The 27,408-nt window shown below is 37.9% G+C and overlaps 1 protein-coding gene across 1 annotated transcript in view; it reads right to left on the minus strand.

The window, feature by feature from the left end:
• LOC104524176 (arginine-glutamic acid dipeptide repeats protein-like) overlaps nt 1–27,408 on the minus strand; it is a gene marked incomplete at its 3' end in the record, with an annotated part of 80,683 nt that overhangs the window by 5,881 nt on the left and 47,394 nt on the right. Inside the window, exons 7-9 of the mRNA XM_010167003.1 lie at nt 11,430–11,478; nt 8,419–8,543; nt 7,483–7,582 (exon numbers count right to left, since the gene is read on the minus strand). Of these exons, the coding sequence (XP_010165305.1) occupies nt 7,483–7,582; nt 8,419–8,543; nt 11,430–11,478 (274 nt within the window). The remainder of the gene's footprint in view (nt 1–7,482; nt 7,583–8,418; nt 8,544–11,429; nt 11,479–27,408) is intronic.

Raw genomic sequence — 27,408 nt, forward strand, 5'->3', positions numbered from 1 at the left:
TTCCAGGAATTTCCTTCCCATCTCCTCTTTGAAATTCTACCTCCTCCTCACCTGCTGCAACACACTAAACAATCTGGATCAGAGAAAAAAATATACTGTCCTTTCAGACAGCAAAACTACTTTGCCGAGCTCCCTCTGGTGCCCAAGGACAACAGAACCTTGAACCAATCAAGAACCTCAACTGTCCAACAAACTGGCTCTGGCCAACTACCTGGTTTTGCCAACATGCTGTCAGGTGACTGGGAAGTTTTGATTTATAACTAGATGACACAGCTTGGTGTGCAACAGAATTCAAAACTAACAAAAAAAGGTGACAGAAATCAGTAAGTTACTTCAAGAGAAAATTACTACCAGTTCTCTTTTTCTAAATCTTTGATTAGTGGTATCTGACAGCTTGAAAATACAGAAATTACTCCCCACTGCTTAGGTTAAAAAAAATAATAATAAATAAAAAGCAGCAACTTCCATCTCTTCCCCCCAGTTTTCATCTGTTCTAAGCTTCTAAATAATTCTAATTGCTACAAAGTGATCTAATGATCTAAGATGCTAATGATGGCGATTAAAAAGCCAGACGCTTGTGTTACATCCATTTTTCACACACTGGTACTGCCAGGGCTCTGCCTAACAACTGCAAACCACAGAACAGTAGAGGGAGCCAACTGTGCCAGCTGGTTTTGTGGGTCAACACAACAGGCATGGCTAGTGCTCTGCAAGGATCCAGGGCAAGAACTTGGCAAATACCCAAAACACTTGCCACAGCATTTAAAAACAAAACAAAACAAAACAAACAAAACATAGCATTTAAAAACAAAACAAAACAAACAAACAAAAACAAAACAAACAAAAAACCAAACGCAACTTAAAAAAATACATATTCCAAAACAATTTTTTAAAGTAACCATGGCAGTTATTTTGGGCCCTTTTTATCTGCCCATTTCAACAGTTTCTCTAGAAAGATTTCCTGAATCGCCTTACAAATAAAGTGCTGCAGTTTTTCCCCTAAGAGCAAGGATAAGGATGAATGAAAATTCAAAGTGGCAAAATTCTTACACACTAGAAGTGGTTTCATCTTCCAACATGCCTAGGCAGAGAGTGATGGCCCCTGAAGTGCTATGCTACCTCATTTGAACCATGAGAGTAGCTGTTAATTAAGATTCATCCAAAAGGAAAACTAGTAATAATAAGAAATGCTAACATATATTTAAATAATTTTTTATGCTTTCAACCTTGTCTGTAGTTAATGAACAAGAAAATCTGGTCTAAGGGCAAGTTAAAACAGGGAGTAATTTGTCTCGGTGACATCTTACTTGGAACTGAATTTCCTTAAACCGATATTACACTGTCATGTTTGTCACTCATAATGACATGTTCCCATGTAATAGTCTGTTACGAGAAGTCATAACAATGCTATTAGTAAAGAGAGATTTACACAACATTAGCATATGATTGTTTTGTCTTTTTTCCACGTAGCAGTATGCCAGCTTAAGTGGTGGCACTTTTTTAGCATACGAGGATAGAGTTGATGGCTCTTTGATTTCCTCAGCAAAAATAACACACATACCAAAAATGACAAAAACCCTCTGAGATTCACCCTTACACACCGAGTTTGCACACTGTCATTTCCAATTTCTTTTCTAGGGTCTGCTGTTTTATGTAGCTGATACTCACACCTACTCTTGAACCAGAAGAATGAGTAAGGCAGAACACTGAGAACCAATTATTATTCCAGAAGTTTTTTAAAACTGAGAACAAAGAAGTAATTTAACTCCTTCTTGACCTGGATCCTCTGAGAAAAGAACTGTGGAAACTCTGAACAGCAAGCATAGCTCAAAAGCAGCAAAGGATAAGAGAGGTCATGAGTTTCTGGCTTTGTATTAGTATGGAGCACAAAAAAGATCTTAAAGCAGATCCGATACTAAATCAGAGCTCTGGAGGACAGAGGCAAAGACACAGGAGGAAGGGAGGGGAAAAAACTACAGGCAAGATTTACCCCAACTCTTACCCCACAGTATGTGCCAGCAGTAGCAGTTATGTTTATGCTCAACATTCACCATGTTATGATCTTTCTATGGATTGTCTGCTCTAGGGCATCAGCTTTCTAGCACAGAGCAGGATGAACTTTCTCAGCTTATTTTTTTCCAAACCTATTTGTCAGCCATTTCTGCTCTCTGAAATCACTGTTGTAGTATTAAACACTTCTTTTGATAGTTCTAATCTGCAGGATTTACCAGCTCCAATTCTTGTAACTGGCCCTCATCACATTAAGACATTTTAAAATCAATTCTTGCAGCCTTTGCATATCTAAATTCGAGCTATGACAACTTCCTAATATCCTTGACAGTTTTTACCTGCTCTCCTGCTGAAGATGAAGCCGTAACTTCAGTGAACTTCTAGTATTACCCGTAAGGTGCAAAGTGAGATGCCAACCGAGGAAGAATCCCTTGCTGCTCCTTCTCCCTCCACACAGCTCAGCCTCAACCAGCTTCTGCAGTGCTGCCTAATACAGTCCTCTGGGACACCAGTAACTCTCACATGTTCTATTAATGATACAACAGAGGTAACAGCTCTCATTTCTCAAAAGCTTAGAAGTATGACGTGGACAAGCAGGATGTTCTCTGTACAAGCACTAGGATCATACTTCTGAGAAGTTCTCAGTCCCACAACGAAGGAACACAAGTATTGAATTTCCTATGTCTAAGAGAATTTTTGCAAAACACGATGCCAGGATTGGAGTCTCTACAGGATCTCAGGCAAACAAGGACACACAAAGAAGCAAACAGAAATAGTTTCACCTGCTTGTCTGAACATGCTTGAATCTGATCCTGCCACAGAACTTAACTGTAGGGTTGTTTTTATTTTCATTTGAAAACTGGAATTCCTTCTCCCCATGCTCCACGTCAGTACTACAGACAGCCCAGGTTACCCACCAATTGCATGTGTTACAGAAGAAATTCTTCCACAAGTAAAACAGTGGCATCACAACTGGCCATTTTTAAAAAATACTTCCACCAGACTTTTTTTCCTTCTACAGAAGAGGACAAAACAGTTTGTCAGATGCTTTCCCACACTGAACATGTCATTAGAGTGGGTGATGCACTTACAAGTAAAGAATGCTAAGCAAAATAAAGTAGTTAATTAAACTAGCCTGACTTCGAAAGGGAATGAACTCTAAGCTTTTCTATTGATTTCCAAATCTCAATTAGCTTGGAACAGGAAAAAAAAAAACAACAACAAAAAAAAACCACCCAGAAAACCAGCCATTTCACAACTGGCTCATTAAGTCCTGGCTCTCCTGCATGATTTTTGTACTAAGGATCTCCACAGGTATCTTGTAAATATAGTGTTTTGAGGGGCTTTTTGCTGGTGTTCTAATTATTAAAGAGTGATGCCTATCCACACTCAAAGCCCAAAAGCACTAAAAAGGCAAAGTGCATTACTACCGAGCACTAATTATAAAACTTTTGCACCAACCATACCACCCCTCAGAATGCAGTGATGTTGTCCACAGTGGCCCAAACAAAGTCTGAGAGTAACTCAAATTAGCATTTCTATTTCCCTTTTCACTTACTAGGAAGAGTTCTGCCTCCAAGCAATGTGGTTCTCCAGCTGACGAGATAGGAGGAACTGGGTACTTGAAATGTTTCCATCACCTACCATTTCACCAATAAAAACGGCTTCACGCATTATGGTTCAAGTATGAAACTGGAAAAATAGAAGTGTACTGAATATGCATGTTTTCGTTTTACATGACCAATATTTTAAGGTCTAATGCATCCAATGATCTTCATGAATATTCAAAGCGCAAAACTCAGCTAGTTTTACAAAGCCAGCCCAAATTCAGCTACCTGTTCTGCGGTAGTGTAACAAAAAAGCCCCTCGCTACCTAAAAATATCATGGTGAAAGATCTTCAGGAACTAATAGCTCCTCCTCCAAACCTCTCAGTACAACAGCCAGTACTCATCAGGAGGGCAAACTCCAAACAAAAACTTCAGCTCCTTCCTAAGGGTTACAATGACAAATGGGGCATCAAATCCCAATAGCCAAACAAAAGAATAGGAATTGAAAAGCACCTGAAACATTAAATGAATAATCATTTCAATGAGCTGATATATATGTTGCATTGTGCCTTCCTTGATCTTCATTTCTATCAGGTATAATTAACAATAAATCATTCTGGAGGCTACAGCATCTGTTATTACATAAATAAAACACTAGCAAAGGAGCTTGTCAAGACTGATTTATATGAAGAGCTGCTCTGAAGTTTATTGGATTTCCATAATAAGAAATCATACCATATAATATATATTTTTTTTACATTAATCTTCTGGGTTGTATACAATAATTTCTGAACAAAAACACAACTTAGTGCGGGGTAAGATTCTCACAAATTATTTATCAGATAAATCTCATATGTTTTAAATAGATGGTGAAAAGAAAAATTAAAAGAGCACCATTTTATGGCAGGACAACAAATTACTTCTCTAAACTGTTTTAAGTTAGTCAAAAAAAAGTAGGCTCTCAGAAATAAGTTAAAGTTTCTTAAAATATTCCACCTGACAGAACTATCAATCATAAGAAAACATTCTTCTGTAAATTCAAAGTGAACAAAGAAAGTATCTTCACTGCTTTCTAAAAACTACAATGAACAGTATTAGTACATAGAGTAGATTTTTGAAGCATGAATAAATCAAACACCACAGAAGCCTAAGGACCTCTCAAAAGCCACTAAGGTCAAACCTTGCAGGCTATATTTCCTCAGAAGTACAACAGTCCATGTTCAGGCAGAGTAATGGGAACTCCACTGTGTCAATACAGGGTTTGGAAGCTACACTAGAGAGGAACAGAGAACTTGCACCTCAATACCTACAGCAAAAGAGGAACTTAAGCAAAGCTGAAGTTAATGAGATGACTACAAGAAAATCACAGGGTAAATCTCACTGCTATACACTAAGATGTCATATTGGAGGGAAGGGGAAAGTCATGACAACAGCAGTCAAAAACATTACACACAGACAAAGAGATTCTTAAGGGGATAAATTAAGAGTTTGTATAGTGTTTTTATTTCAGAAGTGTGAAAACCACCTCCCATTCAGAAAATGAATCACCAGTGATTTTCTAGAATAGATGTGCACTAGAAATACAAAAAGAATAGAATCAAAATATTTTGGGACTAATCTAAGTCTCAGAAGCAAGAAGTCTACAAGTGCAACTAGAGGCTCCTTAGAGCCCCAAGTAATTCAAGGGGGTAATTAAAGCAGATAGTAAAGCAGTGAAGTTAAATGAATTTTCTGCATTAGTGTTTTATTACAGACAGCAAGGGGAAAGAAATTCCAATTCCAGAAGCTCTTTGATGATGCTCTGATGCCTTAACAGAGATTTGAGTCTCCAAATGTTAGGGAACAACTTAGAAAAACACCATATTTCAACAATTTTGCCAAATAAGAATGAAAGTTCTGCTGCTGTTTATTTAATAAGTACAGAAGCACATTTTAGATCTTAATCCTATTTTACTCGTGTCTGTTGCAGGAAACAAGACAAAAATTGATGCAAAGACATGTAATCAAATACACGCATAAATAAAACAAAAAAGTGAGTGGTTTTGGTAAGCTAATGTTACATAAGTAACAGTTTTCACGTCAAGAATACAGGCATTTTAACTTGAGTATGGATACCATGTCATACATACCTGATCATGGACTTGACCCGTTACAAACCCGTTCTACAACTTACACAGACTGAGCTTCTTTTTAATGTTCTAAAGTGTTTAAAAGCTTCACGTAATGAGATGCTTTACTGAGAGTAAAGAATCAGTTAAGCATATTTAATGTGATTAATTTGATAAAGTCAGTTCCACTCACTTTAATAAAACAACCAAATAACAACATGCTTAGGATACTTCCTCTAAACAAACAAATAATCTGTTTTCTGTTGCAGTGATTATCACTCAGTTTCTGATGTGTATCACAACCATCTACAAGCTTTCAAGAATTTTATAAATAAAATGGTTACAAACTATGCAACTGTAAATAATTAAAGCACAGCGAGCAGAGACAGACATAATACTGCGGTCATAAGGTGGTATTTAACAATAGCCAATTTGAAAAGACAACATACTATGTTGTTTTTTGTTGGTATCCCTGGTTTTATTTTTACTGAATGAAAACAAATTACTTGAGCCTCAAGCACTGTGAAGAAAGGAACGTATGAGTGGCTGTAGATCATTACAGTGCTGGACACTGAGGCAGAATGTGCTTAAAACTACTTTTAGGAAAGAAGATCTTTAAAATTAAAACTGAAGCTACATACTGCAACACAAAAAACATGCTCAACTGAAGTTGCTCTCAGCTTCCAGTCCTACCAGCTGTCCATGGGGTCTGTAGTTTTTCATTATGATGGTCCCTAAAATAATTTACAGATTTATCTAGAAACTCACTCAGGAAAGGGTCCATCCTGCCCTTTCCACACCTTTCCCAAGTGCATGTGATTAGACCGTAGCCAATAATCACAAGTGACAGGTCAGAACTCAACTGTTCGTACCTCCAAGATATGTTTTATGGATAAAAAGTGACATAAAAAAGAGGAAGAATGAAAACTGCTTGTTGGTAGAGTCAGCAGATCTGTCTATGTGTTTCTTCAGAGTAACATATGACCAGTTACACAATTCCTTTTATTATATTTCAGGAAGGAAATAATGAAGACACAAAGGTCAGCTTAGAGTCACTGCCACCAGAATTCTCCAAAAGCTGCAGATAGGGCTCTGGGGAAACAGCCAACTATAGATTCACTATGTTACCAAAAAATATGGAATGACAGACAAGTTTCTTCAGCTTGATCTTAAAATAACATTTAATGTATCATGATTTATTGATGTTAGTGCCCCCCAAAAGAGCTGGCTGCACTGAAACTGTGCGAGCATCTCAACATACACTCACATCTATAAAACTACCCAGTAATACTTTATTTATGCACATTATGTTTATGCAAGAGATAAATGGATTTACATGCATCCAAATATAAATAATAATGAAGACTGGATCACGAGTGGGACAAATTCCAGTCATTACCAGATACGTGACAATAGTGTCATTTGATGGTATTATGAATTTTCCTTCTAGGAAATAATTCTCTTCCTACAGCTAGAAGTTAGCTGGACTGAATAAAAGGACCAATAGCCAGGTCCAGTGTCAGCTGAGTAAGTACCAATTCCAGCTGATGTACCTGACCTGAGCAGCTGCCCACACAGAACATTCACTAGCTGTCCTCCTAAAGGCACCACCCAAAAGTTTATCACTGAATTTCTGTAGGTTAGATTTTTGAAAACTAGTAGGTGTTTGAAAGAAAGTCATTATATCCTAGGCTACTATCATATTGTGATCCCAAAATCTATTTTACCTGCTAAATATCTGATGCACTATACGCTTTAAGTAGTCCAGAAATAAATGGAAAGGCTGTTTTTCCATACGGTAGATCTATACACTTACTGTATTGAGTGCATTAAGGGTAGTGTCGTCACGGGAGGCTGCAACACAACCATCTTCTGTGGATCCTCCATCACACATGCCTGCAAAAGCTGCCATGCTCCTTTAGAGGTGGAAGGGGAAAAAAGTTTAAATTCTTCAGCACATCATGCAAAACACAAATAGTATATTCACATATTAAATCACAAATTTCAGAACCTTGCAATGCTGTGGAAACAAGTGAAACAAGGTGCCACAAACACTGCTTTTGTTATGCAAACCTTGGTCATCTCAACATGGAATAATTAATTCAAAATTAAAATCCAATCCAAGTGGATTTCATCAACTGAAAATCTGCACTGCAGTAGTACCAAAGCCTAATCAGGATAATGGAAGATATAACCTCCAGACATGAGACAGCAAACCTATTGTGATCTCAGTTTCACTACGTTAGAAAACTAACTTAAACTGCAGATTCCTCACATCTCTGAATTCTTGCAAACTACAAGTAATTTACTCATACTTTGAATTATTATGAGGCTCATCAGTGCATCTCATTAATCTATCAGAGATCTGTAAGAAACTGAAATGCAAACTAGAGCTCATTTGAAAAACATTTTAGTTTCTGAAGGAATCCCATGCCATCACAGCTATTTCTCTCAGAGCAGTTACTTCTCTTGTTACAAGGGACACATCTAATGCTCTTTCTATCATGCTAGCACATACTGCTGGCTCTGCACTTTTAAATCCAAATGGCACAGCTAAAGCAAAGATTCTGTGTTGGCCCAACATCAAATCAGAACATTCTTGTCTCAAACTAAACATTTCAGGTTATCTGGTTGACATCCACACTACACCAAAACAGAAGAGAGAGTGACTGTAGCCAACTGCACATACATGACAGTCCACATCTCCACTACAGCGTTCTAAAGATACTGGTAGTATCTTGGTTGCAATTACCTTGCTGCCCTAAGGTACATAAGTAAGTCACAGTCATTGACTCCTGGCATCCACACAAGTTCTTCATGCTGTGTCACTGTGTCACCGTCTGGGGAAGGAAATGGCTGCAGATCAGGAAGCTTGGCCTAGAAATAAAATGAAGAGTTCATACAGTCAGTACAGTTGTTAACAAGGATAGGAGGATACACGAGTGTTATTAATACCAAATTTTGTAAATTCTCTGGAATAAGATGATCTCATAGATGGAAGATATTCAGACAACAGGTGGTGAAGCTATTTGATGCAAGTTTCAGAAGTCTGAGGAAGCTGGGTCATTAAGCCCCAACCTGTTCACTTTATCCATCATTCCTTCTTTTAGGAGAGCAGTTCACTTTCTGACAGTTATGCAGAATTAACACCACCTCTCAGTCCACCACCAGTGAAGCCCTTTTGTATATAGACAAAGTGCAAAGATGTCTGCAGAAACATCACAGCTTGAAAGGAAACCATTTTATACTGTGTACCAAGTCCTCCATTGTATAGAAGACAAACACTGTTGGACAATCTACTCTCAAAGAGACAGTTTTCATTTGTCAAAAAGATGCTGTTAGAACTTCTGGCCAGGCTAAAACACACTCATGTAACATACTAATATGAAAGATGGCAAGAATGTGGCTGCCATATGTGTACCACTACACATCAGTAAAAAAACCCTACCCATTTGACATTGAGTTTAAAATTAAGTGCTCAGTAAATCATGAAAACTCTAAAGAGAAACAAAGAAATTTCCTGAAAATGAGATAGCTCAGTGAAATTAGCTCTGCCTCTAAATAAGTATTACACTGTATCCAGAGACCCAATTAGCATCTTTAGTCATCTACTGCTATGGGATGAGATAGCCTGAGAGCCTCTTCTGAAACAGTTTTTAAGCCCTGTAATTACCTCCTATGCTCACAACTGCTGAACATGTTTGAAAGGCAACATTTATACATAACCAGTAATTACAAGTCACAGGTTCAGATGTCTTTCATGTTCTGCTCTTTAATCTGTAACTTTATTTTACTTCTTCCCTGGGAAAATGGATTATGTCACTGAACTTCTCTTCTGGAAAAAGATAAGCAAGCGTTATACCAAGATGAGATTTCTGTGAGAGCTATGCTTTCCAGCAACCAGAGCTTTCACAAATTAAAAGTTCATCCTATTTACCCTACGAACATGCTTAATTACTAGATTTACTCCTAAGAGCAACTTCCTCTTGAACATCTCTGGTCATTAATTTGTTAGACAAGTTTTCATAGCAGAACACTTAGCAGAGATCCGTTCTCCTCCTCCTATGCGTGTGAATTTTGAAAACAACTGCGATTCTACAAAACATTTACCTTCATTTGTGTCCCTACTTGCTATTATGATACAAGCAGTAGTTTGAGGTATCTGTGCACAAAGTATCAAAAAAACCCCATCAGTCCTCTAGTAAGACACACAATTTAAGGAAAATGAAGGCAACAGGTATTCATCAGAAACCACTACTGGGATCTCAAGGCTGTTTCCGGATTCTGCTCCACACACCTTATTCTCAGTAAGGTGGGTGGAGGAAAGTGCATCCACTCCCTGAGTTAACACAGGCCAGTGTGTTTAATAAAACAGGACTATTTTTACACTTTCCACAGAATGAGTCAGACTACAGAATGGAAAACGGAAAAGATAATCTTCAATCTGACTTCCTACTGCAGCCTACAATCAACCATCATGTATCTTAAGATTATACCTTATACTAATTAACGGGAGGAGAATATATCCTCTTAGTGATGACATCTGTCAGAAACAGAGATGCTCAGCAAATGAGTGAAAGAATAATGGAAGTTGAAAATATTAAGCAAGTAAAAATTAACAGTATTCTAAATCAGTGGACTTTCTTCCTACTTTTTTTTCCATCCATAAATGCATCTGGTAATTATACCTTACAGCACAGGTGACTAATACGTGTCAAAATATTAGATGACAGTTTGAGATGAAAGTTGTTTTGAAGGTATCATTTACAGTAGACTTATAATGACTAGTGAAAAGAATACTAGAGGTTTAATCACCAAGAACTATTTTCCACTAAATGCAAAATATCCTTAAGAAAGTTACATAGGTTCCATAAATGTTTACTTTCACTAGTTATTTAAAAAGATTTTTAAAAGAGTTTGAATGAATATTTATCACTTGGATGGAAAAATCCAGCCCTTGGACAGTACAAAGTCAATTCCACAGGTAAAGGAGAGCACTCAGTTCCTAGTGAGGAGATGCAAAGCCACAGACACACCACCAGACAGAGCACAGAGACAAACATAAAAGGTAGAGCAGGTTTACAGTGAATTCTGCATTAATGACAGCTACCTTAACAGACATGCTTAAAAGCACTGGATCCTCTGTTAAAAAATGGATACATACAGAAATATGTACATATATATATCAACAAAGTTGCTGTACAGGAAAGAAACCTCTCAGGTTTAAAGTTCCCACATCCTTCTAATTTTGTAACGTTGTTCTTGGAAAACTGCTCTTTTTTTTTAATCACTATTATAATTCCATTTTGTTGACTGCATAGATTCATGAAAAAGACTCTAAATGTTATAGGTAACATACTCTACAATTTTACTATGCAAATTAAAAGATCTACTTTGAAAATAACTGGATAATACCACCAAATTAAATTTTTAGTTTATTAAATATTGCTTGGAGAAAGCCAGCTTAGAATGTATTGATTTCTAACTCCAGAATATCCTCAGTAATAGCTGGAATTCTTCCTTCATTTTCAATACTTACTCAGATTCCTTCAATTTTACTCTGTAAGTAACCCAACAGCACTTCTGCTACTAAAAATCATTAACACATCAACATTTGACACAGAAAAATCTCATTAACTCAGGATGAATCTAGAAAACACTCAGTGTATTTGAATGCATACGATTTTAAGTAAGTGTCCTGTGAACAGATCAAGTGGCAAAAGCATGTCCTCTAGATATTAAAATACAAACAAAATTCCTTACCTGATGGCTGGGTCCAACTCTGATTTCACCTTGGGTACTGTTTAGCCTCCTAATATAAAAAGAAAAAACAAAACAGGAATGAGAAAGAATTACAATTAATGCAATTTAGGATCCCATTCTCTATTTTTGTCATTGCATTTCCAATGTAAATGAAAGAGCAGCAAACATAATTTGGCATTAAGAAAACAACAAAGGATATAGTCAGGGGTGCTACAGGCCAGACTGCAAATAATAAAAACCAATGGGGCGAGTCTGGGAACTTTTAGTCAAGCAACTGATGTCAAGAAGAGGATCAGTGTGACCTGTTTAGATTTCATGCAGTACAGAAGCAGCACTGACTTCTAATCAAGATCCTTTAAAAGCTGCTACAGTTCTCTACAGCTCTGAACTGCTCAAAACCACCCACCAACTCAAAAGCCCCCCATGCAGAGAATGACTTTCCAACAAGCATCTGACTTCTGCTGGTACCATGTTCCTTTAACTGCCTATTTCAACACCAAACCTAAAATATCACAGACAACATGGTAAGCACTAGGCTACAGAGTAATACACAGGAAATATCATGTTCCTCATGAACAGCTTTGTGGTCATTTTCATCTAGAAAGAGAAAATATCTTAAATACAAATATTTGGGGTATCAACCTTTGAAGAACAGAGCCTTGCGTTACCAGAAGTGGCAAAACTCATCTCTCTTTTTTTTCTTGACAGAGTTCATGGTAAACCATTCAAGTGACTTTGGATCTTACATGCAATATTATCTAGCTCTTGTTTTAAGAGGTTAAAATTATTATTGCTGCTGTTAATTCATTTGCTAAAATCACATCAGATGGCATGACACAGAAGCATGGAAAATCTAAAAAGCACTAAAAACATATCTTGTAACATTTGTAGAAGTGAATTTAATTCAATTCATCCAAAAAGGGCTTCCCTTCTACAGAATACACTTGGTCTTCATATTTTTCCACTATTTTGAACAGATATTTATATAAAAAACTTCAAGTTCCCAATGAACTGTCCTCCATGCAGTGATAATTATACTGTGAAGAGCTCTGTGGTGCTCACAACAAGGGCTGGAGTTACTGAAACATCACGTTATATGCTAGAAGAAAAACTATTTTACCATGCTGAAGTAGAATTACCCTGGCAACAACAGAAGTTAAAGATACACCAACATAAACCAGAATAACACATCTGACATGATAGAATTTATTTTTCTTCCTAAATTTTGAATAGATTAATGAAGTAAATAAAACTTTATCACTAAAGAGTGCCCTTTGACCTTTTTTCTTTTTTAAATATAAGCAACAAGAAGGTACACAAACAGAATTATTTACTGGAAATACTAATTTCTCAAGGACTACAGTTGAATCCATGAGGCCTCTGAGCTGTAACCTCACATATCCAGCTCCTGTCAAGAGCCAGAGCACTATAGTCTCTAAAGACACTTGTGCCTGAACATTGGTATTTGGGATACTAAACACAGCTACAACTTGAATGACTCTCCAAGATTCCTGTAAAATAGCATTAAAGAACACAACCAAATCCAAGGAAATTCAATATCCTTAAGATCAACATTCTTTTCCTATACATTTTTTTTAACAGACATCTTTTATTTATATTCTGCATATTACATTAAAAGGACAACAAAATTCAGAGCTGTTGTAAGACAAATTTTTGAATTTAACACGTCAATAACTGCAACACATTTAACTTGAGTCTCAACACACTGGCAAGGAAGAGCACACACACAAAACTAACAAATCAGCATCTTCAATCTGGAAATAGCAAACTTGAATTCATCTTGCAATTTGCTGTTAGAGGAATAATGACATCATTTCACAAGTAAGCTGCCACCCTGCAGGATTTCTGATTCACCCTGCTGTGTTCACAGTGATCATAAGCAATGACTGAGAAACAGCTTCCTTTAAACTTTAAAAATTAAAAACACAGCTGTAAACTGCTAGCCCAGAGCAAAACTAACAACGGAGAGTTTAAGCCATTAAATAGTATTTGAAGTCAAAAAGGTTACTGGAGGGTTTTTTTTGACATGGTCATTTGCATATCTTTATGAAAACTTTCACCTTAATATTTCAAAGTATGTTTCACGTGTGTTAAGTTGAAACTTCACCTTACTAACCATTCTGAAATGTTAACTCATTGGTGCACGAGTGGGTGAACTACAGCAGTGGGTCTGAATGGACCTGACCCAAGACAACGCGACAGGAGAACCTGTCAGACAGGAACTAACACCGGCTTTGTAATGCTCAATCTTACATCCCGATGTCTAGGCAATGCTACCTCCCTGGTAAGGAGATCCACTCTAAAATACACCCCAAAATTCTCCTGAAAAGAATGAGAACGCGTCAAAACGTTTTTCTCCAATGCGTATTTTTGCAAGACATGATCTGACACCGTCCTCTTAATTTCAGGTTATGCAAAGAAATGACTGAACTAGAAAAAAATCTATTTTTTATTTACAACAAAGTTATAAATTAAATACTAGGATATATTTTTTCAGGTACGAGGCATCAGAATTTTTCCCCGTGAGGAATTAAGGGGAAAAATGACAACAGAAAATGCTGATGCTCTTCCTTGATTCCCAGAATTCATTTTAAAGCCAGGCACACCTCTACTAGTCAGTGCAAGTCAAACTTTAACAGGTCTACGCCGTTTCTGCCAGCTACAATACTTCACACCAGCCAAAAGTGGCACAAGTTTTGTACTTAAACAGAAAATTAAGCTATTTTCTGTTTGGATAGGAAAAGATCAGCAGACCAAATACCCTCCAGCTCCCAGTTTTTTCAGTTGTATCACACTGAATATAATACATAAAGCGTTGAAGAATTGCGATTGCAAATTGCAAAGATTAAGGCAAAGTTTTGGATGGGAATTCTGCTCCTAACTACTCATGTGGAGTTAAGCTGGGGAAACTCAATGGGGCTTATCCATGATTCCCCACATGGAAATGAAGTGTCGAGAGAAATATTTCTGTGTGCCTTTTCATCACTCATTTACCATTTCCTGATTATATTCACACCCCAAAGGTACTCCCTTCCCCCTGCCCCAAAAGGTAAGGACTAGATTGAATTAGGCTCCTGTGCAGGAAGCTCTTTCAGATCCCACTACATCACTTTTTTTTTTTTTTTTTAAAAAAAAGGACATAAAGCTGATCGCTCTCTGCAAGGGCACACAATCTGTTAAATAATTTTTACTGTTTCCACGTCCCCAGGAATGGGTTTACAAATGGAAAGAAAATTCTTGCTATGGGAACTAAAAAGCACTGTAGATTTTTAAGCTAAATTATATTGGTGGAGAGCAATTACAGTAATAATGGAACAGCACTTTGTGTTTATTCTGTGGGCAAGAAAAAAAAGAGGACTCAACACCGTATATGAAATCTGACACAAAAGAAACTGATGTAACAAAGCAGTATCCATAGCAACAACAACTTAATATTTCAGTCCTCTTCAGCTGCAGTGGATTAAATATAATGACAAGATGTTCCCTTTGAAAAGTAACCTGTTGCCATGACAACGTTGTATTCTGCAAAGTAAACAGGGGCTGGTCAGAAAGGAGATGGAAGCTTGCGACTGAATATCAAAAAGGCAAGAAGCCTCTGTAGCAGAGGAGGGCAAAACAAGCATCTCTAATCCGAGAGAGGCTTGTTCCAAACAGTCTGGAGAGAAGAGAGAGGATGTTCAGTTCAATAAAGCTTTGTCCTTTCAATTCTAAAGCAACAGGGAAGGTTGGAGGTTCAAGGCCAAAAGCTGCGCCACTGAGAGACAACAGTTCAGAGGTGAGGATGAGAAAGGAACAGGAGGCAGCACAGGGCGGTGCAGAGCTTTAATTTATCAGCTTTAGAAAGAAGGGAAGAGAGGAAGGCAGGCTGGCAACAACAGCTCCTGCATGATTTCCAATAGGGAAACAAGTTTAACCCTCTCTGTTCATCATCTCCCTCCTGTCTGTACTGTACACCAGACCTGTACCATTTACACCCAAGCTGGCACACCTGGTAGCCTTTGTCCATGAAAATAATGCAGCACTGCAATGCCACCAAACCTGAACCATGGCAACAAGAGAACTGTCACAAGACAGAGTCTGACCTGCAATGGAGTACAACAGATCAGCTTTGAGAATAACTCGAGTTCAGGACTTGCAACACCAACTGCTAGTAGAGTATTGCCAGAGCCATGTAGGATTGAAGGCTGGAAACGTGCAGCAAAACTCTCCAGAGTTTGGAGGCAAGAGGCATTTCCAGGCTTCTGTGTAGCGCTTCTCTGTACTGTCCTCTCTTTGACATGAATCCAAGTCAGTTCTTTACCCAGTACATTTAGTGAAGATCTCTGCTAGGAAGTCAGGCTTCTGAAAGGAACTCCACATGCTGTACACATAAGGAAGACCTTCACGGTCAGGAACCGTGTGTACAAGGTGGAAACTTAGAAATTGCGATACTGCTGCCTTCACGTTTTCCTTTTTATGACCAAAGTTCAGCAAGAAACACGCTACGCAGTAATTGCACACATTTTATACTGACTTACATGCCTCAGACAGGGTGAGGGAGGTGGTACAACTGCAGTATCACATTGAACCAACTCTGTTCTTCATCAGTTCATTTCACTGAGCAACAGCCATGGTTTAATTTTGTTCTGCTGTGGTCACCACACACTCGATGCTCTGCACCACATACTGCACTGCCACCAGCTTTCTGAAACACCAGCTATTAGCCAGCAACACCTCAGAAAACATGAAAATAACTTCATGCTGCCATGAAGTTCAAAAAAATAAAACTACAACCAAAACACCATGACCTAAACATCACTTATATGACAGCTCTCTGTGTTACTGATGTAACTATTCTTGGCATAATCATTCCTGATTCTGTAAATTGAGGTGATCTGTAACTAAACTAGAAGGATGTTGCAACAGAAGAAGGTTTTTAAACCAGCCAAATAGTTCAATCACAGACCATCTCTCAGTCTATCTGATTCCCTTTGTAGCTCTCCAAAAAGGGTAATCGGTTACATAAACTGAAAGCATGATACAGTAAAGCAATTACTAGATGTTTGTGATTTCTGTAAAATTCAGATAAATCTGTCGTTAGGAAAGAGAAAGTCTCAAGAAAAGGTTTTTAAAAAATCCTTTTATGCAAATAGTCCAATACCCAAGATGCCTCTTCAGAGGCATTTCTAAAAACATCTGGCAAGGATCATTTTTTTCCATCTCTAGAGGGACAAAACTGGAGAGAATAAAATTACTCCACTCCAACTTCAGACAGTTAAAAAAATAGTTTATCAGGGCCTGAAAGGGACTGGCATTACATTCAAGAGATTAATTTGCTAGGACATTCTGTTTCATTTTATTCCATGAATCCATAAAAAAAATTCAGAACCTCCCTTGCCAGGCTCCTCCCTCATCCGATGCTGTGCAGGCTCTGTCTGCAAAGACTTAACTGTAAAAGAGCTTTACATATATTTGCTTCTCTGCAGCACGAAAGAAATTGTAAGATTTCACCACAACGATGCAAAATCGACTGTCCACAAACACAATAAGCCTCTGTCATACATCACAGCTCTATTCTTACTTTCTCAAAGTATCTGCATATGGTCACTGCTGGGAGACAGGATACTGAGCCAAAGGGATCCTCAATTTGACCCAGGAAGACCATTCTGATGCACGTTAAGTTCTGACATTACACAGTTCAAAATACAAAAGGGACAATTAGGTTCAGGCCATTCAACCTTTAACCAAAAAAACCCCACAACTACCATAAACCTGTGAGTTAGGTACCCAAGAATAACAGAACTGGCTCCTCCCCTCCTCCTCCTAAACAAACAGCAATTATTGCTTAAAGACAGTTAGTCACATTGCTTTGTTTTCATTCTATAGGGATCTATATCAATTTACAGAACCAACAATGGCTTCTTAGCTTTTTCCAAAAATTATTTTCTACATGAAAAAATTTTACTTTATTTCATGTGTGCAGCTTGCACTTGTGCTTTAAATCTTTTTTGAAGCAAGGTTATAAAATTCTTAAAGCTGGGAAAATAATTCTTGCTAATGCCTAGCATCTAGTAATTTTTTGTTTAAAATCTGTTGTAACATTGTGTTATAATTAAAAAAAAAATGCACAAGTAATTTTGTGTTCCGTGTGAAAAAATCAAACCTGTATTTCAGGCAAATGAACTTATATGGGAATGTTTTTAGTGATTGCTCAATCTAAAGTAGGAACGAATAAACAAGTGCTAACAGTTGTATCTTCGGTACAAGCTCAAACCTGCTGACTGCAGAGACAGAACTTTAAGGAAGTGGAGGACTCTGTTTTGCACCCATGCTGCTGTTTGGAGAGGGAAGTAGTTGCAGAAGTTTTGAGTCAGACAGGGAAAGCTTTTTCAAGATAATGTTATTTTTTTATCAGGTTTATATATGAGAAAAAAAAAGACTATACAGTCCTTAGAAGTATTGTCCCCTGTTCAAAAGGTAGGATGGAAGCAATCACAATACAGCCATTCTGATATACAAGTTATTGCAAGGAAACAAACATTCTCTCCTCATAGGAACTATCTGCATGGGTAATATTTTGCTTGTAAAATTCATTGATCATCTCTCTAATATTTTTTTTCCAATATTTGTTTACCTTCAAATAAGGAAGACACCAGTATTTTGATCATAAGTTCAAAAAAATGAATTAGTAAAAAAAAAATTGTATCATGCAAAAGTTTCTATCTGGTCTACATGTAATTTTAATAGAACCAGAATGTTATTTATTTGCAAGCAACACTTGCACTGATAAGTAAATATGCAAATGAATTCAACGTGGATTTATGTTGCTTTAAGAGTTTAGCAGGTACAGTTTCTAAACAGCCAGGCAGTACCGTTACACTTCTCAGAGCAAACATTCACTATGAAAACAGACCAGGTACTACATCAGCACCACTTCTTCAGCACAATCACAGTTAAAATGCAGGACAGTGGAACCAGGCAGCACCTAGCAGTTAATTTTTTTCCATAAAGCTTCATCAAGGTTAGATGTAACGATCTACTACTCAGTATCTCAGTTTGCTTAACAACATTAATCTCCAGCTTCCTTAAACAGCAACAGCACTTGTTAAAGGTGATAAGCACAAAAAATACGAAGCATAAAAGAAGCCTGAAGATACCCTTAGTTCTGTCGCACACTTGGAAATACAAAGTTCTAATTAAAACAAGTTACAGCCTAAAGAATCGGAAGGAACAAGCAAGAGGTAATCTTAGTGATTTAATAAGTCTTGGTTGGTGAGGTTTGGGGGCTGAATTTTTATTCTTGTTGTTGCTTTTTTTAACAGTCTTGTACACCTATGCACAAACCTAAGGAACTGCTTTCATTATAAGCTGGCTGACCAACCTCACAACTGGCAATACAGGTGAAACACAGTTGTGCTGAAGCATGTGGAGAGGAAAAATTGAGATCTCAAAAAAATGCTGAAAGCCTGCTGTGAGAGGAGCAGTGCCACAGGGAATAAAAATACCTATACATTTGCCAGGAGCAGGAACCATCTGATTCTGTATGAGCATAGCACAGATACCAGAGGCATCCTTCAAGGGGGAATTCTGGGAGTCAGTACAACCAACATCACATCCCCATGCTCTCATGTGCAGTGATTAAGTGAAGAATGCCTTATTTGGCATATTATTGCAGCAATATTTACTTTCCCAAATGTAATACTTTTGTTTGAAAATCAGACTTTGTTTTGTTTTCATTTTTTTTTCCACTTGCACTACTGTAAGTTAGTTTTAAAAAATAAGCATGACCAAAATTTCATTTTTAACTTTGGAAGTGGCATTATTTTAAAATGCATGCACAAATTATCACTGAAAACCAGCACAAAACAGACTGCTTTGTACTCTCCCCATCCCTTAATGCGTTCTCTTCTGCTCATAAGCCAACATTTAAAACAAATGTTAAGGACACGTTGTGTCATATCCCTGTATTCCTGCAGAGCAATGTCATATTCCTGTACATATTCACATAGCTCCTTTATTAGGAGTAAGAATGTTCCTCAAGCCCAGGCCTATGGAGACAACTACGAGGTGATTCAGCCAGACTGAAGTTGAGGGAATGGGCTCTATCATCATTAGTGTGACTTTGCTCCAGCCAATGGCAAAAGTGACCAGTGACCCACACTAAGGAGGTGTTCCTGATGTTTATGCTCTATAGGTATAAAAGGAAATGGGAAAGGGAATGACACTTCAGACAGCATACAGATATGGATATGGCACTAACATGGGCAAAATTATGCAGCCTTATTCATTATTCATTCCTCAGCTTCTGACAAGAGAAGGAAATTAGCCCCAGCAATGCACACTGCACAGGTGAATGACTGTGTGCAAGGCTAAAAGCCTTCTGCTACCAAGTTCCAGAGATGTCACTAACAGCAGCACAAACCACCCTGTCACCTTCAAACTCAATACACTTCAGGAACTTATAAACAACTTACCCTGACTGAGGTATTTCCCTCAGCAACAGACCCCACGGTGCCAGGACCAGTGGGCTAGGCAGAGGGCCCCAGCAGAGCAGCACCCAGCTCTGCACAAGTTCAGACACCACTGTGAATGAGAACATGCTGCAGAAACAAATTTACTCCCATTCAACACACCCAAGTCCTCTCAAAGCCACTTATATTTCGCAGTGACAAGTTCCTGATGGCTGTCCTACAAGGACCTCAAAGCCAGTTGCAACCATACAGTCATTACACCAAACTGCAGAGCCCAAGTCCTCTATTTTCTTCAGATCAGTCTAAAAACGTGTTTTGCTAGCCCAAAAAAACCAACCAACGTGGATATTGCTTACACAGCTGTCATATGACAAGCTTCTTGATATACAAGACAATATTGCTGCATTTTAGATGCCAAAGTGTTATCTGCATGTGACTGACAAGCAGCAGAACCACGCTGCCTACTTTTTCTTTTCTTTTTTTCCCCCCTTACTACTTGAGGAAGTATCAGCAGGATCACTGCCCCTCAATCAAAACGAGAACCACCCATCCTCAGAGCAACCAATGGCTGCTGATCCACGACCCTCCCCGGATCATTATCTAAACAGTCTGTTACAGGCCCAAACATTTCTTAATAGCCACTTGGGTAAGGCTGCATCCTGCAGACAGCCTCTGCAGCTCCCCACAGACCTGCCATCAGGTTGGCATGCAGACAGCACCACTGACATTAAAACTACAACACGAGGAGGGAAAAAATATATATATATATAAAAATAAGCCCACACAGCTTCACCGTTTTGCTCCATGCACCCCTCAGGCAGCGGACTCCCTGCTCAGTGCCCTCATGCACCGTACGAACAGCTGCAGAGCAACGCTGCCGTGAGCACAAGGTTCTGAGGAACATGCAATAGTAATGAAATGATTTCATAAACATTTCAGAAGTCACAAATAACAGCAAAAATCATCATTGCTTAGGGGAGGCCAGAGTGATGTAGCCTACCTGCAGGGGCTGAATGGATCATCCATGACTATGACAGGCTCTGGTGGGTTTAGATGTATTCCTGAACCCTTTACTTAACAGCTCAAACTCTGCCTTTTCCACTCTACCAACTCAAAATGGAGGCACATGCAGGCTGAGAGACCTCGGAGAGCTTTCACTGAGCTTGTGCTATGACCTAAGCCTGCACGCAGAACGCAGAAACTTCGCCCTCGGACTGACAGGACTGAGCATGTGCTGTGACCCTCCCTCATCCACACGCTGTCTCCCAACGCAATCAATCTCAACCCCGCTGTTTCCGTAAATAAAGCGCAGGGAACAGACTCGGCAGCTCCGCTCCGCTCCGTACCAAGCTAGTGTGCGGGGAAGTGGGGCCTTACCGAGGGGATCTGATACAGCCAACGCAACGGAGCCCCAGAGCTGCCTTCCTGCACTGCTGCTTCTCCAGGTGAAACACAAATCGATTTTAAAAAGGCTTCTAAAAGCTTTTTTTCCCCTAGTTTGTGATAACCTTTTAAAAAAATTACCTTCATTAAAAGGTTTAGATGCTTTCACAGATGCAAATGACAGAAGCTTCACATTTTAATATACAATTTATTTGTTAGGAAACGAAGCGGCAAGCTGATTCACAAAATGCTTTTATTCCACCTGTTAATAACACAATATTTGGGAACATTTAATGAGTATGAATTCCCAGCAAAGCCACTGCCATTTACAAGCACGTGTGAACACAATGTGAACCCGAGGAGCCAGACCTGACTCACTGTTTGCACTGCCTTCATCATCCTTCATTTTTGCATTCCTGTTTATTAAAGTAATTTTCAAAAATTCTTAGCTACCCATTTCCATGAAGGTAATATGCTCTTCTCCCTACAGCATAAAACACTTTAATTAGTATACCTGCCTCCATTTTAGAGCCCCTCAGTTGCCTGAATTTACTGCGAGGCTGAAGAAGGATAAAAAGTTTCTCAAATTTTGAATTTTAATAAACAGAAACAGACTAAGCAAAATGGATCAGGCCACAGAACAGTCCCCAGTTTTCTTTCTTTTATAATAACCCATTTAGAAAATGTTATTATAACACAGGCGGATACACCTTCTTCATTGCCCATATGACATTATCTCCCACCCCCTTCTTGGGAACCTTCACCAACATAGTCTGGTTCCTTCAATGGACCTGCAGTAATAATTCAAACAAATAATTCAGTACCTGGAACATTTCAGCTTCCATGTTTCTGCAGAAACTACTTGATCCTACCAAAGCTCATTCATTATCTGAAGGAGCTGTTACCTAAGATACAGGATAAAGGGCTTGGCTCACCCTTGTGAAAAAATAAATACATTTCAAAATTAAAACCAAACACAATCAACTGTGATAAAGGTTCATTTTTTTTAAATACTAAGCTATATGAGGCTACGTATTTATAACTTCCAGAAACACAATGAAGTTTTATAAGGTGTTTTTTTTTAAAAAAAAAAAAAAAAAAAAAGACAAACCTATTGTAACATTCTATCAACTTACTCCTGTTATAAAAATATTACAGAAGTCAACACATTCAGAACAAGACTGCCTGACCAAGTTTGTCCAGACTACAGACTAGAAAAATACAACGACTCCTCTTTTAAGTATAAAAACACTTATGAGGCCAAATGTATTGAGTCCTCATTTCAACTACAGTTGAAATGTATTTCTGGATTTTTTTTTTTGTTATTTTTGTTCTGAGTTGGGGTTTTTTTTCCCTCAAATTCACAACATGAACTTGAGAAAACATTCTTAGCTTTTATGGTACCATCCACTTCAGACATAAATTGAGATATGGACACACAGAAATAATGTATGCCAAATGATATTAATAAGTGTGATGTCAGCAGATAGAACAACCCAGGGAAGTTATACATCCATTTATTTAAATACAGGTTTGGGGAAGTTTTTTTGTCTCTGTTTGTTCAAAAGGAATTAGCTGCAAGGCACTTCAACATATAACAATACCTACTGACACGCAGTGAGGGTGCTCAGCACCTTCTGTAATCCTTTCCTAGGAACATTGGACAAGAGAGATACAAAACAATTTTGCTGTAATTTAGTAAGACAAACAGAAGCCACCTGTTTCACATCACATGGGCACACCATGCAAACAGTCCCCCACTTCCCTCATCAGGAGGATTCCTGGTTGTATTTAAAATTGCTAAACTGATTTCTTTTATTTTTTTAAGAAAAAAAAAAAGGACTTACAATATGCTGTAGAACTTGTCTTACTTAAAGTATGTCACAAATTGTTAGTGTCCTACTATGGGTAAGCATAGTACGAACTCATTTAAGGCTCTGATTTGAGACATTCAAACCTTTATGATCATTTCACTCTCTACCACTGGCCCTAGGTATTAAAATAGGCATCGAATCAAAATATTCTGACTTAAAAATTAACCTGATAAAAGCATGAAAATAGCAAAACAGAGCTCTGCAGTCCTCTTTAGCCTCTGTTCACATTTTGACTGTGAATACCAATTTATCATTCAACTACAATTTTTTCTAAAGAAGGGTAATATTAAGAGGAAGTTTTGAAAATCCTATTTACACACAACTCCACACTGGCTTCTTGACTTTGTAAGAATATACACTATTCTTATCCGTTTCTAGAACTCAGAATTGAACTCCACCCACTATACTTTCCATTCAAAGGAGAAAAATAAAAAAGGAGAAAAAAGAGGCTCTTGATTGAGACTTTCAACAGAAAATAGGAAGCCATGAAGGATGAGAAAAAGAAAGAGCAAGTCACCTTCAATTTTATTCTTGGGAACAATCTTCTCAGAGACACACCAATACTCACTTAGCTCACATCACCAAACAAGAACAATTCAGAAGAAAACAATGAAAAAAAAAAAGGAAAAGCAAATGTTGTGGAATAAAAACAGACAACATCCTGGTCTCCTCAAAACATCTATTCAAAAATTCACCCATGCCTTGAATGTTTGGTATTATCCTGTTCCACAATGAAGAACAATGTTGTGGAAGAGTAATTTTGATTTATGGCCACGAACACTGTTTGTAGAACAGTATCTGACGATTTCTAGTTCCACGCAGAAATTCAGTAGCATTTACATCTATGTATATTTACAGACATCAGTGTCAGACACAAAATTATTTCCAGATGTCAGTGTCAGACAAAACTTCATAATATATTTATTTCCTCCTGAGATCAAGGAACTGATTGCCTAGTACATGCCAGTACACTACAAAACCAGGGCAATGCCATTTGTAACGTCCTTCAGTAAGAGAGTTCAAAGTTGTTTCTGTAAGTCCGTACAGGATGGCAGAGTACAAAAGAAAGGTCTGGAAGAAGTTTCAGCTCCATCTGGCACTATACCACAGACAGGGTAAGAACTAGAGTCAGAGCAAATGAGTGGTAAGATGTGAGCTGGTGAAAACCAGCTGTCTGAGGTCAAATGGCACGTTCAACAGCATTCCCAAGCCTTGCTGCGTATTTCTCTGTAACAGGCAGAGCTGATTTCTGACTCCAATACCAAAATCAGCTGCTTAACTCAAGCTGGTGCAGTTACTGACTTTCTGAAGTGGTACATCAGGCCTGTTTTCTTTTGTTCATTAATGCTTCTTGGCTGCTATTCTATACACTTTGAAATGCTTCTAAACTAATTTCAGGGTATATACAATTCACCTAACATTTCTTCTTTGATAAAGCATTGGTCTCATTCGGCCATTTGGGGAACCCAAAAGTTTAAGTGAGATCCCATGTTAGTGGAATTAGCCAGTATCAGAGCAGTCACTTCTCTGAGGACATAAAATTAATTAATTTAAGTACTTAGTATAAAATGAATTTTCTTTCTCAGCTGGCTATACAATTTTAGTGGATATATGCCACACTCTTGAGAGTCAGGAACCTATTTCAGGTCTACTTACTAGTTTGATGAACACATCATTCAAGATGATACCACCCAGCCTCTAGCTTTAAGATTAGTTTAGATTTTTATTCCACAATCAGATTTTTCTCACTGATGTGAGAATTACTGAAACATAGCATGTAACCAACCCAAACCAACCCCCCTCCTACCCCAAACAAAAACAACAACAAAAAACCAACCAGCTTGATATACACTGTAAAGAAAATTCATCCCAAAACGCACAGGTTTACCACTTCCAGACCACAGAATGATCAACGACAGGATCATAGTTGGTATTTCCCATGTTCAGCCTACAGTCAGCAAGCTTTCAAATAGGAAAGAAAGGACAAAGTATACTTTCCTTCAGCACTGTGTGCTCCAAGAACAAAAGGGCCTCTTATTACACATCCACCACACCAGTGTTTGGGTATTTTTGGGGGGTCTGGAATTTTTATGGGTTCCTTTTGCAAACATAACACATGACAACATAGAAAACAGATTCCCAACACACTGAGCTGCATTCGAGAGTCCTGGGAAAGTATATGAGCATCTTATGCTGCACACAAAATAAAACCCCTGAAACAGAAATCTATCTTTTTAGACCTTCTTTGGTTGACTAATATATCCTATCACACATTTCTACAAGTCAGCTGAGGGGGTCACACCACAGCTTTCAGAACCTTATCTACAGCATACCATTACTTCAAGCTATCACAAACATTTTCCATCCTTTCCATGTGAAACAACATAATACATTAGAAAAAGCAGTTTTGTTTTTATAGACAAACCGCCAACAGGTCACCGTGGCATTTTTGTTACAATGCTTTTACTTTCAAAACCAAAATAAATCTAGAATTAGGTACTCAAAGAAGCATGCATTGTAAAGCAGTAGCAAACACACAGGTCAAAAACAATCAACCAACCTAGACTCAGCTACTTTTTCTAAACCTCCCCTCATTCCAAGACAAAATACAGACTTGAGGAGCTAGAATTAAAACAAAACAGAACAAACCTGGCTGCAACCAAATGAAGAAACCTACATTTGGAGAGCTGGCAAGTCTAAGTAATTAGTTGATCACTAAGTGCTAAGCTTTGTCAGTTCATTGATCTTTTCAGGCTCAGTCATTATCTAATAGCTGGAAGAATTAACAGCTACTTCCATACAGAAAGTGGGTTCAAAACTGCACTGGCAACTCACAGAAATGGCATTTCATAAGAGGAATCATCCTTTAAACACAGAACTTGACCACTAATACAAATATTTCATTCAGTATTCACACCCTCAAAACTAAAATGCATTGAAGAAAAATGACAAAGTTAAATATAGGGACCAAATATGGTGCTGATTATCAGAGAGAAGTATATATATATATATGTGTATATATATATATATAAAAAATGAGAATCTTCATAGATGCCTTGGCCTTGTCAGACTGCTCCAAAAAAATACACAAGTGATGTTACAAAAATATTTTAACTTATTATATGTTAAAATATTTTAGGATTTCATGCCCTTATCCCATAGCTCGGCACCACAAACTAGCAAGATTGCTTCCCATTCACCTGCTATGAATGTAAACTGAATCAATAAGGGAGTTTACCCAGTTCAATACCCTGTCTCAGACAGACAGACAGCTTAAGGCACGTCAGAGTACAGTACAGGAAGCCTCAGAAATAGGAAATTACATAAGAACATGCCCACGCACAGGGAGTTCCTTCCTAACTGCAAGCAGTTAGTGGTTGGCCACACCCTGAAGCATGGAGATTCGTATCTGCATTAAAAACAGTAAATCTACAATGTAACATTTGAAATATTTATTATTTATATGTTTATCTAATCCCCATTTAAAATAATGCTTTTTTCAACAGTAACTCTAGAAATCAAGGTCCACAAGTTAATTACACATTGAAAGCAACAATACAACTTTCAGTCAGAACAGACCTTGCTGAGCCCTGTTATTAATCTTTCACTCAAGTGCTCGTAGAAACACACCCCTAGACAACAAACTCTTTAAGGCTGGTGTTTGTAAGGCATTCTCTGTGTTCATAAAACTACATAAATTAAAAAATAAAGAGTTAGGATTTGGACCTGAAAAATAATGAAGGTACAGTCTAGTATCAGCTTTGCTTTCCAAACACAGCTGATAAAAGATCAGCTGGACAACTCCCAAGCAGATGGAGAGAACTGTGAAATTAAAGAGCATGCTGAACATACCTCCTTCAAATATGTATTAATTCCCAAAAAAAGTTATTTCAGTACCCCTGATTTGCTCCAAGCCAGCAAAGCATAAACTAGGAATGGTTGATACGTGTTTACACATGAAAGCATGAATTCCCACACTTAAAACTTGACTTCTTTCAAGCGTATAAATTTCAGCATTGTTTACTAAAACATGTGAATGTACTTTCTAAAGTATTTTCAGGGGTGTGCATGTAGCCAATGAGACAGCTAAGATTTTATGCTCACGTCTGCAATCTTTAAGAGAATTTCACAGTTCTAAAAACCTGTTTGGAAGCAGGATGTTATTTACCCAGGGATGCAACTGGATATCATGACTCACTGCAGAATTGTGTTATCTACTGTTAATTTTTCTCCTATACACACACTCAGCAG

This window comes from Antrostomus carolinensis, unplaced genomic scaffold, assembly GCF_000700745.2.
Source record: "Antrostomus carolinensis isolate BGI_N321 unplaced genomic scaffold, ASM70074v2 scaffold8020, whole genome shotgun sequence".
NCBI classification, from domain to species: Eukaryota; Metazoa; Chordata; class Aves; order Caprimulgiformes; family Caprimulgidae; genus Antrostomus; species Antrostomus carolinensis.